The following is a 15,823-nucleotide window of genomic DNA, read 5'->3' as shown; positions in this document are numbered from 1 at the left end:
AAAAAACTCTCAACTGACTTATAAAAGATTTGTTAAGAAAAGAGTGAATTTTTAAAGAGTTAAACCGTAAAAAATAATATAGAAAAAAAATTAAATCATAAAATAACATGGAAGTAATATACTGCCGCTTGTTAATAGAAACAAACTGCCAAATATTACAGTAAAATAAATTAAAATACAGATCTTAAACCGAAAAATCAGTGGACCCGTAAGATATTTTTTATAATTTTTGTTTTAAAATTAATATTATAATAAATTAAAACTTATTTTACTTTAAGTAAAATACAATAACTTTATTAATAAAAAAAATTAAATTATATTTGTGTAATTAAAGTATATGTATCTAATTGAATTCATTTTTATTCCTTAAAATCATAGATCAAGTAATTAATTTTCCATATCACTGAACTAAATGGTAAATTTATTTAGAAAAAAAAAAACAAAAAGGGAAACGAAAATGGTCATCCATGCATTGCAGCCGGATCAATTGGACACAAAACCTCTGCAATCTGCATAAGCCTGAGTTTTTCTGGGAGCGGATCGTAGGTACCAGGCGGGTCTGAATTGTGAAGCCTATAATCAAGTCTGCATTTACATCAGATATCAATCAAGTTTGTTAAGAGTTGTTGAGCAGCCCACCTGTCCCACCTACATCTTAATTTCTTGTCTGATCATCTCTTTCTTTGGTGGTCTCATTCCGCCTTCCCTATAAATCCATAATCCTCTGCTTTCACTTTCGCCCCACGTCTGTTCCTAAGCCTCTCCCATGGCGGGATTTTTTTCTCTCCTCAGACGCCTTTACCTCACTCTCTATAACTGGGCCGTCTTCATTGGCTGGTAAAGTTCCAATCTTTCTGTTTTTCCTCAGATCTCTCCCCTTTGTTTCAGTCCCATCTCTTGTTATTATTATTTTAACTTCAATCTTCAATCAAATGTGAGGATTCAGGGCTCAGGTGTTGTTTCTTGCTGTGAGAACTTTGAAGGAATCTGGCTATCAACATGTCTATAATTCTGTTGAGAAGCCTCTCCTTCTCGCTCAGACTGCTGCCGTTTTGGAGGTACCCCCTTCGGTTTTACGCTATATATTTTTCTGGGATTTTTTTTTACCCATTTCTGATTCATTTGGATTGAATTTGCTTTATCTTCTTTCTGGGTTTGGTTTTTTGCAATTCTGCTTTGGATCAGATTCTTCATGGTCTAGTGGGTGAGTACGTTTTTCTTTTTGTCCTTTTCTTTTAATTGATGTTCTTCATTTCATCAGCTATGCTTTGTGTTGAAGCATATTGAAGGGGATTCAATAAATTCTTAGTGTTCTTAGAATTTTGTTTACTTTCATTTGTGTATTGAAAAGGCTTGGTGAGATCTCCAATAACTGCAACACTGCCACAGATAGGTTCAAGATTGTATGTAACATGGGGCATCTTATATAGTTTCCCTGAGGTTAGATCCCCTCTTCTCTTCTCTTCTCTTCTCTTCTCTCCCCCCTGCTAATTACTCATTTGATTCTGAATTATTAAAAAATCTGAAATAACAATGGAGCTTTTGTTTAATTGCAGATGCGAACTCACTTTCTCGTTAGTTCTTTGGTCATCAGCTGGTCAATCACTGAGGTAAGTTTGATGTACAAAAGCTACTGGTCATTATCAATTCTATTTTTTCCTTTATTTATATTGTTTTTGTTTCCAGTTTGATTTTGGTTTCCTGGAATATTATAAAGGAATTTCAAACACAGAATAGAATAAAATGATTATTTCGGACAAAAGAATGGTTAGTTATGACACTGGCCATTAGTTTTAAACTACATAGGCCCAATTGCATGAAAGGTTAGTGAACAAGATCTTGCAATTGCATGGAAAAATTCATGTCTTTTTTTCTTCAAAATTTTTCCTGCTGCTTATGTCATTTCTATTATGATATAATCAGGTCTGTTTCCATTAGTGCTTATCAAGTATAAGCATATCCGATCTTATTATCATGGTCCCCCTTTAAGAAAATAGAAGGAAGTTTTTTTAGAAATGAAGTTTTCAAGTCATAGATATTCACTGATGGGCTAAGGGTGTGGTTTTTTGGTAGAATTCAGTTATTTAGGATATTATTATGTCTTCTTTTGGGAACATTCTCTTTCAAGTGCATTTCCTTCCAAGCAGGATGGGAAATTTCTATTAGTTTTAGTGTTCAGTCCGCAATGTGAAATTATCATTTGCTTCATTACTGTCTATTGGCTGATCACTGTTGTTCTCTGTTTCTTAACAAATTTGATGGAGAGTTCTTTGCCTTTGTTTTATCCAATCAAAGCTATCCTAGGTTTAGCTAGTCGCTTGTAAGAAATATTTCAAAAAGCACCTAAAGACTAAACTTCTGTGTGTATTTTCTTGTCTGACCCATTTTTAGTTTAGGTGCCCAATGAACCAAAAGTAAAGCAATGAACAAGTCTTTTCGTGTTGGGTTAGTTCCGAGATTCTCATTGTGTGCTGCAGTGTGAAATATGAGAATTTCTTCAGACATCTCTGAATATTATTTCACTGCTCCCATTTGCAGATAATTCGATATTCTTTCTTTGGCACAAAGGAGGCTCTTGGTTTTGCACCTTCATGGCTTATGTGGCTAAGGTATAACTAGTTGTATAATATATACAATTTGACTCACTGGGAAGGTATAAAAATCTGGAGTTATATGCAATCAATTGTTCTGTGCAGATATAGCACGTTTTTGTTGTTGTATCCCTCTGGTATCAGCAGCGAAGTTGGTCTAATATATTTTGCCCTACCATACATCAAGGTAAAAAGTGATTACATGCTATTTTCATTTTATCCATAATTCTGTGGACTGAACACCAGACAATAGGGGTGAGCATTCGGTCGGTTCGGTTCAAAACCGAACCGAACCGAAATAACCGAAAACCGAATTGCAGAATTTTACACAAACCGAACCGAACCGAATAAGAGGAATAACCGAATCGAACCGAACCGATTTGGTTCGGTTCGGTCGGTTCGATTCGATTTTTAAAATTTTTTTTTCACATTCATTCTAAAATCCAATTAAAATATTTTAATTTTAATTTTTATAAATAAAAAATCAATACTGGGACTGGGGACGGGGACAGGGACGGGGACGGGGACGGGGACGGGGACGGGGACGGGGACTGGGGACGGGGACGGGGACGGGGACGGGGAGCGGGGACTGGGGACGGGGACTGGGGACGGGGACGGGGACGGGGACTGGGGACTGGGGACTGGGGACGGGGGACGGGGACGGGGACGGGGACGGGGACGGGGAAGGGGACGGGGACGGGGAAGGGGACGGGGACGGGGAGCGGGGGCGGGGAGCGGGGACTGGGGACGGGGACGGGGAGCGGGGGCGGGGAGCGGGGACTGGGGACGGGGACGGGGACGGGGACGGGGACGGGGAAGGGGACGGGGACGGGGGCGGGGGCGGGGAGCGGGGAGCGGGGAGCGGGGAGCGGGAAGAGCGGGGAAGAGCTAAAACCGACGTAGTTTAGTGATTTCGGTTCGGTTCGGTCTGATTGAAATTTTTGAATCTAAAACCGAACCGAACCGAAATTACCGATTTTTCAAAAAATTAAACCCGAACCGAACCGAATTAAAAATAAAACCGAACTAAATTTTTAGTTCGGTTCGGTTCGGTCGGTTATTTCGGTTTAAACCGAATAGTGCTCAGCCCTACCCGACAAGCTGATACATGCTTGAAATTTGGAAATACAGCCTTGAGGTCACAAGGTGTACATTCGCCGAGTCATCCTAGGGATTCTCTAGGAAGGGTGTGATATTCTGGGATTCAGAGAGAATCACATATTCCTCCCTTTATCCCCTTTTTTCTTGACCTCTATTGCTGCCACCTGTCCGCCATCCTGCAACATTGCTGCCACTTGTCCCTGTCACACAGGCGACGTACCTGCTTGCCCATTCCCTTCGGCGCGACCATGGTGTAGCCAGGCCTGCTCTCCTATTACGTCATGCGAGCTAGGTTCTTCTATGATGGGTCCGAACTTTGAACTAATCCGGCTTGTTTTGGTTACAGATTGGGTGACGCACTGCTCGGTGGGTTCTATTGGGCTTTGGGCTTGTTTCCTTCTCCAGGGCCCGGCAGTCTGGATGCCCCGGCAATCGGGGTGTAATCCAAATTTATTGGAAGGGAGCAGTGTATAGTTGCAAGTAGTTAGCTAGCTTATTTATTTTGCCCGACAGCAACCATACGATCGGTCATACCATAACACCATCATACATTGTCAATAGGCATAGGAAGTTAGAAAATGTTTTTGAGTATGCCGAGCTCTTCTTCCCCATTACTTGATGGTTGTGAAAGGAGATGGAAGTTTGACATAGGGAACTTGGCAGCCATTTGCTATTAATTCTGTTGTATTCAACTGTTTGCAGAAATCTGAGATGTATTGTGTAAGGATGCCCAACACATGGAACTTTTCTTTTGATTACTTCTATGCTGCAATTCTTGTCCTTGGAGTCTACGTTCCAGGTATGAAATTACATCCTCCATGGTAGATCCACCTCATTTATGGTGTTGGTTTTTTATTGCCAAGTGCCATCTCTCATTAGTAAAATGTCATTAACTCTTGCAGGCAGCCCTCACATGTACAGCTACATGCTCGGGCAGAGGAAGAAAGCTCTTTCAAAATCAAAGAGGGAGTAGAATTGGAGCAAAATTCAAATGTGGGTTTATCATTGCTTTATCCAGGTAGTGAGGTATTTTATTTTTAAAAGGTTTGTGGTCAGCTTGATCTGTATTGAACATCATTTGGGTATTGAATTTGATGGCTTTGGGGTGAGAGATTTATAGGAAGATAGCTGTACTCTGTTTCGTAGCTTATGATGTAAAAGAAAAAGAGTTGTTGTGCTTATTGTCTTGCTGCTTCTGATCGGTTCGCTCTCTTCTCTGCTTAGTAACTATGGATGGCTATTATTAGCTAAACAAATTGAAGACTGCATAATTATGGTAGTTAAATTAAGGGAAAATTATTATTTGGTGATTGTGATAGGGAGAAATTTATTAGTTGGTTTCTAAATTTTTAATAAATATATTAAAATATTTTTTAATTTTAAAATTCTATTAATTAATTTATTCGTTAATTTTAATTATTATATATTAAAAAAAATTTAAAATATTCTTCGACGGATTGCTTAGTATTCAAAAAGGTAAACCATCATAACACATAATTATATCCATCTTAATGGCTCAAATTTAATCTAATCCATCTAATGGTCCATAGTCCATCATCTATTAAAATAAATTTTAACTAATTAATGTTATATTAATGATAAAATGTAATAAAAAATTATTAGGTCTCAATAGTAAAATTGCTAATATAATAAAAGTATAATTGAAAAATATAAATTAGAAATTATTATAAAATTAAATAAAAATAAAATAATTAAATTTAAATATTATATTTCAAATAATAAAAAAAACATCTAATTAATTTTATAGTTTATATACTTTTAAAACTGGTAAACTAAAAAAAAAAAATAACTTCAATATAAAAAATATAGCTCTAATTTTAACTTTTCAAAAATTAAAAAAACTAAAATAAAAAATTAAAATAATTTCTACATATTATTCTAGTTTTAATTTTATAAAAATTAAAAAATATTTCTTAAAAATTAAAAAATAAAATATATTTTACGCATTATTTTAATTTTTTTTAGAAACGTGGTCATTTTTAAATTTTATATGAATTAAAAAATTACAATAATTTTTATAATTAATTTTAGTTTAAAGAAAATAATAAAAAATTATGTACATTATTTTTTTTCAGAAATGTAATTAATTTTAATTTTTCAAAAATTAAAAATAAAAATAATTGAATTGAAATATTATATTTCTAATAATAATAGAAATACAAAAAAAATTAATTAGTATTATATTCAAACCAAACACAAAAAGTAAAAGAGAAGGTAAAGTTAAAATTAGAACGTATAAATGGATATAAAATAGTTATTTATTGTTAAAAAAAATTATATAAATTAGATAAAATATCCAAAACAATTCAAAATGGCTATTTAATTAAGTTTTTTGATTCACATGGATTGGTTGGATTTTGTAGATGGAATCAAGTCATGAACACCTCCGGTATTCAATAAACAATTTTATAAAATTTAATGGATAATTTTATAAAATTGAAATGTGTTTTTTCATATAACAGGAATTAAATAATAAAATATTTAACTGTTAAAATTGATAGAAATATTAATTAATAATTTTTTTTTTAAAATTTAATAATTTTTTAATATATTTTCAAAATTAAAAACCAATCAATGACTTATTATAAATTATAAAGACTAAATAATAAATTAACAAATTAAATAACCCATTAAATACATCAAATTTACTCTCGACCATCCAACTACTCATATTAAATAACCCATTAGCACTGCACAACTCCCATTAGCACTGCACAACTAGAGTTCTGATTCCCTTCAAAACTTCCCTTACTCTATTAGAAAAAAAAACAAAGCTTTCTCTACAACTGTCGAAAAGTGGAGAGATCTTTTTCTAAAACTTTTACTTTAGGTGTCAGCTTGAGTGTGTCCATCACCTTAGCCTAAAAACCATTAATAACAGCTGAGACTGGTTTTATTGTAGGCCAGATCCTAGAGGAGTTTTAAAACATAAATTGAAATTTGAAAATACTGTAATTATAAAGATCAAAGTTCAAGTTCAAGTTCAATTGACGAAATTAACCCGAGAAATTTGCCAAACCTAGCACTTCCTGTGGGGGAAAAAAGAGAAGTGCTTATCAAAGCTTCTGTCCAAAATATATCGAAAAGCTGAAGAAAATTCTATAGCAATAAAGAACAAAACTTGGCACCACACATTGAGCCAAAAGAACTAAATTATACGATCTGTTAAAAAATTTTAAAGCCTTCAGGGAAAATAATATTAAAAAAAGAAAAAAAAATGCAACGCAGGTCTTAAAGCCCCATCCAGCTTCTGCGATCTCCAAAATTTCATTCTTCAGGGGTTGCACTGGCAGCACTCAGATCCACTGACAGGTCAAGTGTCTGATACATATAGGAAGAACTTATCAGTAGTCTTTCATTTGAATATCAATTCTATGTTATAATGTTTAACTTCACTTTTTCATCAGCTTAAGGAAATTTTTTATTAGGAAGTGATAATGGGTTTATGTTAGATCAGCTAAAGTACCTTTCCGGTTATCTTGCTGTACATTTGAATCACATCTTGTACTGTGGTCTCAAAATGAGTGGTTGCATCATAACTCTGCAGGACATTCCAATCCCATAAATCTTGTCAAAAACTTGAAGTTTCAGCAAGCAATAACTCTATAACATTATTAACACCCCAATGGTGAGTTGCAGGTATACCAAAAAAGAAAAAAAAAATTGCACATTGCATACTTGCTTGCCTGTTGGGCATAGTGGTTAGATGAATTGTTTGTTCATAATTATAAATCTGGTCAGCGTAGGAAAAGTGAAAGAATTGGAAGTGGTTATGTATTCTTACTGTGGATATGAAACAGTTGTCAACCTCATACTGGTTAGTGGGTTTGTATCTGTCATAAGTGTCGAAAAAGATTTCGTCTACAGGTCCAAGGAGATCAATGCCAGGCTTCAATTCTGTTTGAGGATCATCAGTCTCTGCTTCTGTTGTAACAAAAGCAATGTATTTGCCTTTTGGAGCTACATTGTGACTATAGGAGCAGCAGAATAGGTACCTGTGATAAGGAAAAAAAAATTAACTAACTAAAATCCTCATTATGTGCATAAAAGCAATCTATTCTCACAGAGAGACAACAATGACAGTAATTACTAGAGAGAGAGAGACACATCATGAACATAGGATGAATTTGTCACTACATCCAAACTGAGCTTTGCAATATGCGTAGAAGTACTTTTCACACGCAAATGTTGAGAGATTTGTGCTTAAAATATTAACTTTCAGGAATGCAATGCCAAAGCATTTGTATTATAATAAAGAAAAACATACATATCTGATTTTCTCTTGAGTTGTTTCTGGGGAAGAATAACCTGGACCGAGTGAGAATCATGGGTATTTGGGATTGGATGACTCATAATGCATATAGCACGAGCTACTTTCCCAATCTTTGTAACCTGTTGTGGCATAAAAAGGGTAAAAAGACTAAGGATTCCTTCTCATTTAGGTAAAAAAGTTAGAATTGCAGAACAGTTAAATGGACATAGTTTCAGTAGTCGAAGGTCAAATGTAGCTATATTCTGTTCAAGTAAGCACAGTTTTATAGGTTGTTATATTGGAGAGGTAAGACAATACTTTGAGAAGATCAGATATGAAACCTTCACCAACTTAACTATAAATTCTTAAAGTGTCATTTTAGTAGAACTGATCTAAGGATTAAACACTCCTGCAATGTCACCTTGTTAGGCAAATATGAAGGATCACAGACTACTTTTTTGCATTTTGCAGTTTCTCCCTCCGATGTCACTCCAAAGGCCTTTCCATCTGCATCAAACTCTACCTGTCATTTGCATTAGAAATAGCCGCAAAAACATAAATATTAGTTTATAGGATTCTGTGAATTATGAAGGAAAAAATATAGAGGACATATTAATTTAAAAGCTATCTGCACTTGAATCAATTTGCAACATTATATGCGCAACCAAAATAAACATGAAAGGTTTGTGCAGTCATGAAGAAAGGAAGTGATTAAATATCAGGTTTTGCCTGGCCTGCTATGATAATAATTCAAGTGTCTCATCTCATCAACTGAGAAGTAGCATTATCAACTAGGGAACTTCTCACCTACACTTGGGTATTACATGTACTCCCATCTAACAATGAATTGACAAATCATTAAAAATACCAGTGGACCCTGCTATAAAACATGGGGGATCCTAATACAAAATATAATTTCTTGATTTTTCATTGGCCTAGCGTATAAATTATTTTATACACCTTGCTGCAACTAAGAATTTTCCCATCAACTATATAGACTTGTTGTGTTTATGATACCTTGCATTCTGGCTTGCAAAGCATGTAGGTGCCACCATAAACAGCACTCAATCGAGCAAATGCCTGTCAAAAATATGTAACTGATCATTAGAGGAAAAAGAAATAATCCCCTTTATAATTTAGATGCTATCAGCGGCATATGGAACAAACCTGAGGTAGCTCTCCTAGTCCATAGAGTGGATAAATGTAGGGAGATCCTCCTTGAAAGCGTGCTAAAGATTCTGCATATAGCTAAACAAAGCCAAAAATATTTCAGCTAGAAGACAAAGTTCCATCATTATTTTCAAGCACAAAGCATGCAGGACAAGATCAATGTTCCATTACAAGCATGATTCGTTGTGGACTGGAGGCAAATGAAGGCCAGAATCATAAACACTAATCAAGAGTTAAGTTAGAAAAGATTCTTGCTTTCAATCATACAGTTAAGCTTGATAAGTCTTATTATGGAAGCAGAATTTTTTTATTAAATTATATAAATATTCTCAATGTTCAGTAGCACTCCATTTTTCCACGACAAAAGAGAGAGAGAAATCATCCACCAAGCCTTTTACTTACAGATTGTTTCTTATCTTATAAAATATATCTTTGTTTATTAAGTCAGCAATAGCTACCTCAATACAATTTTGACCAATTAACCGTTTAAAGGAAGGGGACGTATTGGGACTTATTACCTTCATCCTCTTCACAAAATCCAGAGCAGGTTCATCCAAGTAATTTTCATCCAAGTAAAGTGCCAATGCATGCCCTATGAAGTCAACTGTATTATCATCCAGCCCATATTTCCTGAAAACGAAAATATCCAGTTGGATAATTTAATAACTTAGAATCTGAAATTAATTTATATGTACTTGATTTCCTCACGAATGATAACTTTTATTCTGCAGTGTATGTGAAAATTAAGACATGATCCTGCACAAATTCGCAGAATGCTATTCTTTTCGTCGAAGCTTGTAATCATAAAGAAAGTTTGTATTGATAGATCTTACGATATCACATCTCTAGCTTTAACCTTGTTGAGGTCCAGCCCTTCATGAGACTTGGGATCCTTCTCATCATAGTCTTGAACATAAATGAAAAACTTTCTAGCACGACGCTTCTCAAACAATCCCATAAGCGGGGATTTTAATGCTTCCACATCGTTAGCTGGTACTTTGTGTACCTATAAACAATAATCAAGTCCAGTTACTGTGACAAGATAACTGATAAGAATCTACATAGTATAATTATAATTCAAGTTCCAGATGTGAAACCTTTCCCTTGTTGTACACGAAACTGCCATCCACGGCCTTGAAATTCAGATATTTAGTAACATTGGTGTGGATAAGAATGCGAACCAAGGCACCATTAGCCATCATGAACTGTGAGCGCATGGAATAGTCATTATCATTTTAGTAGCATGGAAAGCCAAGGTTGTAACTAAAGAAAACACTAAAAAATTGTTGAATGGTGGTAGCAAAATGAACAGCGAGGTCGCAATCCAATGCTATCCTTACGGGATATCTTCATCAGAAAAATGTCCTTCCCTAATTCAATGCAAGTAATTTAAGGCGTTCATGATTATGTGAAGAATCAATATTCATGCGTATGAATCAAAGCCTAAACTTGTGAAAATGCATGGAATATTTTACTCCAATAACAGTACTAATGAAAAATTTGGTTGCTATAAGAAAGGGTAATTAAGAGCCAAAGTTACAATTAACTTAACATGATTATTATCAAATTTGTATCATTTTTCGTATTCGAAGCTACTTGCAGAGGAGAATATAAAGATTCAGGCTACAATTCCACTCCCACTTTTCTTGCTGATTTGAATGACTTTAATCAAGAGAGATTGAAATGTCGCTTCCACATCTCCAACAGGGGTCCCATTGTTCTTTCCTAGTCACCGAGTTTCTAGCATTATGCAACATTGCAATTGTTGAATACAACCCTCAGGAAACTTGCACAGATCAAACTTGAAAGTGAAGACACAGGAAAATCAGTACATCTTGAGAGGGAAAATAACAATAGAGATAAGTATTATGTGAGAACCAAAGCCATGATTTTCAGCTATTATGTTCAAATAGCACTTCAACAGAGAACAATAATAATAATAATGAAGTTACGAAACAGGAATTAAAAAATGTGATAAGAGAAGCATCAGTGTCAATTCTGGATACCTTGGGGATCATATCAACATTATATTCTCTGCTTGCTCCCAACTTTTCTGGAGGTTTGTCGCCACTCCTAAATCTCTTCCAAAGCTATAAAATGATAATATTATTAAAATGGATTATTCCAATAAATTCATATATATTTGATTTTAATAATAATAAGAGATAAATAGTACCTGGTTTAGATTGAGGGAAGTGGACTCTCCTCCATAATAGTCATTTCTATCCATATGCAGCACCTGTCTCAAATAAATAAATAAATAAATAAATAAGAAGAATAAGAAACCCATTGCTAATCAATAACCAAAAGCATAAGAAACAAATTTTGGATCAAATGCAAAGATGGACAATTTCATATATAAATAATGAGATCTATGCAAATATATAACTAGGTTTGTTTAATATTCAAAGATAAACATTAGGAAAATCTGTAATATGCATCTTGATGGAAAAATATGGGAAGTATTCGATCAGTATCCTAATCGCCATTCCACATTTTCATTTTACTATGAGATTCAAGCTTCAAGGCAACATCTAATGGAAAAACTCAAATTAACAAGTGATTTAATCGAATTTCAAGTATTTCAGAATCAAATTGAGGAATTATTAAATCTGAAATTGGTCTTATAGCGCTCATACGCACTTTGAGTCCATCGACGGACAGTAAACCACTGAGAATGCATTCTTTGAGACCCGTTCCGAGTACGATGACATCATATTCTTCATCCATGGATTCAAGAAATGAAAGCGAAAAGAAAAAAAAAATTGCAGAGGGAGAAATGAAGAGATGAGAAAGAAAGAAAGAAACCTATTGTGAGCTTACATGGAGAAGAAATCTATATAGGGAAGTTCCTCCCTATTCGGTTAGTTCCGTTACTTTCATCTAACACGTCATCTGTCCCACATGTTTTTTTCTCTTCGTTTTGCCCCTTAATTTAATAATAATAAAAAAAAAGTAATTTACTATTTAAAACACACTAGCCAGTCCTTTAATTTTAAAAAGTATATGAAAATATTCCTAATAAATTCTAATAATCAGCCACCGTTTGTTTGAAAAAATAATTTATATTTTGAAAATATTTTTTAACAAAATAATCTATTTTTAATTTTTAATTTTAATTTAAAAAATAAAATATATTAATAAATTTATATTAAAAAATTATCTTTTATAAAGAGAAAGCCATTTTTTTTCAAAATGATTTAATTTTTTTAATAAAAAAATATTTTTTAATTAAATTTTTTAAACATTTCAAACACTAGAAAAATGTTATTTTTTAATTTTCTATAAAAATAAATGAAGTCTCAGTCATTCCTTAGTTTTAGTGGTTTAATTATATACTATGAAAAAATTCATTAATTAATTTTTTAATTTTATAAAAATTAAATTAATTAATCCTTCAATATTATTTTAAACTTTTTTAGTATTTAATAGTTAAAATTAATAAAATGATTAATTAGTGAAATTTTTAAAATTTTTAAAATATTTTAATTTATTTTTCAAAATCAAATGACTTATTAGTGATTTTCTATATTCACAGATTAAATAATGAGTTTTATTATATCATAAATATTAAATAGTAATTTTTTAGATGAGGATGATGCCGCTTTTAAAATTATATTAATAACGTGGCCGAAGAGAGTTGCGCTATAATTGATTTAGACATGCAAAGAAGAGAATATGAGGGTGGGTGTTCACGGTAACCATTCTGATTCTCAAGTCTATGTATTGAGAATAGAAAAAATATAATGAATTGTTTAGAATTTTTATATGAGAGAATAGTGTATATTTTTTTTTTCTCCTTTTATATTATAAGAACATGGAGATAAATATAACAATTTTCGATAATTTAGCAATGATGTGGCTAGCAGCTTGATAGAGATGTTGTCGGCTAATAGGTTGGTAATCCTGCATGGAATATGTTGAACAGTGCCTAATAATGGTAATTTCATGTGTTTTGTCTAAGGAATAGTAAATTTTAATGATGAAATAGGTTTGAACAGGTCTTTCTTTTTTCGGGCTGTTGTATGTTTCCTACTTATCGGATCCTTAACAGTGACCTTATCTTGTGGTGATATTTTATAATTTATTTAGTGATATTTTATAATTTATTTTGGATGTTTGTTATGTAACATTAAATAATAATAATAACGACTAAAAACTTTCAATAGGTAGACTCCGTTTATTTGAAAAAAATAATTTGTATTAAAAAAATATTAGTAATAAATTGATTAATTAAAATATAATTATAATAATACACATAATATGTCATTTAAACAATCAAATTGTCATGTAAACTATCAAATTTTAAAATTTACAGATTTATTAAAATTACACCAAAATACAAATATATAAGATTTGAATGTTGTGTTAAGGTTTTTTTTATTTAAGATTAATTTTGGTATAATTTTGACCAATTTTTAAAGATTTGTTCTGTTAAAATTTATGTATAAGATTTGTATTTTAGTAATTTTTGTATTAAAATTAAAAAATTTAAATTAAAATATAAATACATATAAATATTAAGTATTTTTAGATTAATGGAGCATGATTAGTTGCTTTGAATATTTAAATTATTTATTTATAAGTTTAAATGATATATACTATTTAATTATGTAATTTTAAATATTTATATTAATTAACTGACGATCTTTTAAAAGAATGGCTAAATATTTTGACCGTATAAAATATTGAAACTTTTTAATTGGGTAATTTAAAATATGTATGAACTAGTAATTTCCTTAAAAATATAAGGATTATATGTTAATTATCCCTTAAAACATTTTTAAAATTAAAAAAAAATTATTAATTAGTTTCTAATTTAATTTTAATCATTAAATATTTATTATTTAATTTTTATTATATAAAAAAATTTATTGATTAATCTCTCAATATTAAATAATATATTAAAGGGTCTTTAAATTTTTAAAATATAAAAATAATTACAAAAATTACTCCGAATATTATAATTTAATTTGTAATAAAAAAGTTGATACATTTTTATACCATTAGCAAAATATTTTTTTTTTCTATAACAACATTAAACATCACTGATAAATTATAATTTATTTTTTAATATTTAATAAAAATTATATTTTAGTTACGTACTTTTAAATTTAGTCCATTAAATTTTGTTTGATTAATAAAATAATTTTTTAATTTAAATTTTACATTTTTAATTGAAATTAATTTTTATATTTTTATAGATTATTTTTAAATATTATAATTATTAATAAATTCTTATATTTATAAATTAAACTCTTTATTTATTAAATTTTAATATTTTACATGTGAAAATAATAAAATAAAAATAAAATAAAAAACCTGATATCTCTTTTTTTCCTAATTAATAAGAAAAATCACTGAAAAGAGAAAAGTTAAATTAAAAAAAAAATTTTAGATTTAAATTTAGATGAATATTATGTGAAGATTTTTTATTTAATTTTTATTTTATTAATTTATTTTAAAATATTAAATTTAATAATTATATAATATTAATTTAAAATATATACATAAAAATACTTATTTATAAATAATTATAATATTTAAAAAATTTTTACCAATAATATTTATCATATATGAATATAATAAAATAAATATACATCATCTTGCCATATTAGCAAGATATACTTTTTCTTAAAACTAGCAAGGTGAATTTAGTTAAAATATAAATTAAATTAAAAAATAAAAAATTAAATTTTAATTTATAATAAAAATTAAATTGAATCAAAATATATATTTAACAAAATGAATCAAACCAAATTGAATTGATTAGTAATTGATTTTCTTCTCTATTATATATTCAATTTACATACTGATCAAATATATAAACCCAAAAAAAATTAACATTAAAAACTCATTTTTAAATCACAATAATATAAATTTATATTACATATTAAAACAAAATATTTCAATATTAAATAATAAAAGTAACATCAAAACCATAATGGATGATACGAGAAAAATCAATTTGAGGTGTGGTGTTGTCGCGGATGTTCAACGAGGAGCTGCGTGATGGTGGTGCTGCACAATGGTGATGTTGCGACGGTGCTTCTACACGACAGGTGATGAAATTGTTGTGTGTGCAAGATTTGCTGCTGTTTGTGTGAAAAAGAGATGTCGTTGTTACTTAAATTAATTGAAGGTAAATAGACGAAGAATGAAAGATTAAAAAATAGAAGAGAAAGAGAAAAAAAAAGAAAAAGAAGAGAAGTAGAGAGGACGTATGAATGATAAAATGCAAGTTAGGATTTATACCGTAAAGAATGAATATATAGTTAGAAAAATTGACGACAGAGATTGATCAAGATTGATGGTTAAGATTAAAATAAAAGAAAATTGAAAATGGCAAAATGAAAACCTTGTGTTAAGATTAAAAATTAAAAGAAGATTGAAAATAGCAAAATGAAAACAAGTTTTGAACACAAATAACCCTTATTCATTTTGCTAAATGACAATTACCACCAAGCCAAATAGAAGATTTACCATTTATATCCTTGATTATCAATTATAATAAATATTGTATTTTCAAAATCAAATTGAAATAATATAACTAAAATTTAAATTAAATTTTTTTAAAAAATAAAATGAAATTTTAAATTATTTAAGTTTGATTAATTTTTTAAATTTAAATAGAATATTATTTATATTGTTATTTTTAATTTAAATTTAAATTTTTAATATAATTCTA

The 15,823-nt window shown here is 30.6% G+C and overlaps 2 protein-coding genes across 4 annotated transcripts; one reads left to right on the top strand and one right to left on the bottom strand.

Annotated features, from left to right (window-relative positions):
* The first annotated feature begins 448 nt into the window (after positions 1 to 448).
* On the top strand, positions 449 to 4,873 carry LOC110630510 (very-long-chain (3R)-3-hydroxyacyl-CoA dehydratase PASTICCINO 2). 2 transcript variants are annotated; one of them, XM_021778035.2, is made up of 9 exons: positions 456 to 837; positions 947 to 1,058; positions 1,186 to 1,204; positions 1,352 to 1,440; positions 1,557 to 1,610; positions 2,539 to 2,609; positions 2,697 to 2,778; positions 4,395 to 4,491; positions 4,595 to 4,873. In XM_021778035.2, exons 1-9 carry the CDS (start codon positions 767 to 769, stop codon positions 4,663 to 4,665), a joined length of 666 nt encoding a protein of 221 aa, XP_021633727.1. In that variant the 5' UTR covers positions 456 to 766; the 3' UTR covers positions 4,666 to 4,873. The 2 variants fall into 2 exon arrangements, with proteins under 2 accessions (XP_043805905.1, XP_021633727.1); XM_043949970.1 differs by lacking the exons at positions 4,395 to 4,491; positions 4,595 to 4,873 and adding an exon at positions 3,683 to 3,798 and having other exon boundaries at positions 449 to 837; positions 2,697 to 2,832.
* A 1,604-nt stretch (positions 4,874 to 6,477) lies between these two features.
* Positions 6,478 to 11,977, bottom strand: LOC110629716 (guanosine nucleotide diphosphate dissociation inhibitor At5g09550). Of its 2 annotated transcripts, XM_021776808.2 has the most exons (13): positions 11,779 to 11,977; positions 11,312 to 11,374; positions 11,142 to 11,225; positions 10,233 to 10,340; positions 9,969 to 10,141; positions 9,654 to 9,765; positions 9,133 to 9,213; positions 8,983 to 9,045; positions 8,387 to 8,488; positions 7,981 to 8,105; positions 7,498 to 7,708; positions 7,180 to 7,254; positions 6,478 to 7,034 (listed from the first exon to the last, which is right to left on the bottom strand). In XM_021776808.2, the coding sequence occupies exons 1-13, from the start codon at positions 11,863 to 11,865 to the stop codon at positions 6,981 to 6,983; spliced, it is 1,338 nt and encodes a 445-aa protein (XP_021632500.1). In that variant the 5' UTR covers positions 11,866 to 11,977; the 3' UTR covers positions 6,478 to 6,980. The 2 variants fall into 2 exon arrangements, with proteins under 2 accessions (XP_021632500.1, XP_043805398.1); XM_043949463.1 differs by lacking the exon at positions 11,779 to 11,977 and having other exon boundaries at positions 10,233 to 10,936; positions 11,312 to 11,343.
* Between the last annotated feature and the right edge of the window lie 3,846 nt (positions 11,978 to 15,823).

The sequence above is a fragment of the Manihot esculenta genome, chromosome 13, assembly GCF_001659605.2.
Source record: "Manihot esculenta cultivar AM560-2 chromosome 13, M.esculenta_v8, whole genome shotgun sequence".
Classification (NCBI taxonomy): Eukaryota; Viridiplantae; Streptophyta; class Magnoliopsida; order Malpighiales; family Euphorbiaceae; genus Manihot; species Manihot esculenta.
This window is presented reverse-complemented; position numbering and strand designations above follow the sequence as displayed.

Excerpts from the sequence above, each read along its gene's own strand:
- LOC110630510 (XM_021778035.2), top strand. The coding sequence starts at position 767 with ATGGCGGGATTTTTTTCTCTCCTCAGACGCCTTTACCTCACTCTCTAT. Across the intron at positions 2,610-2,696 it reads TCATGGCTTATGTGGCTAAG|ATATAGCACGTTTTTGTTGT; the intron begins GTATAACTAGTT and ends TGTTCTGTGCAG. Across the intron at positions 2,779-4,394 it reads TTGCCCTACCATACATCAAG|AAATCTGAGATGTATTGTGT; the intron begins GTAAAAAGTGAT and ends AACTGTTTGCAG.
- LOC110629716 (XM_021776808.2), bottom strand. The coding sequence starts at position 11,865 with ATGGATGAAGAATATGATGTCATCGTACTCGGAACGGGTCTCAAAGAA. Across the intron at positions 9,766-9,968 it reads AAAGCTAGAGATGTGATATC|GAAATATGGGCTGGATGATA; the intron begins GTAAGATCTATC and ends TTTCGTTTTCAG. Across the intron at positions 7,255-7,497 it reads ACAACTGTTTCATATCCACA|AGTTATGATGCAACCACTCA; the intron begins GTAAGAATACAT and ends AATGTCCTGCAG.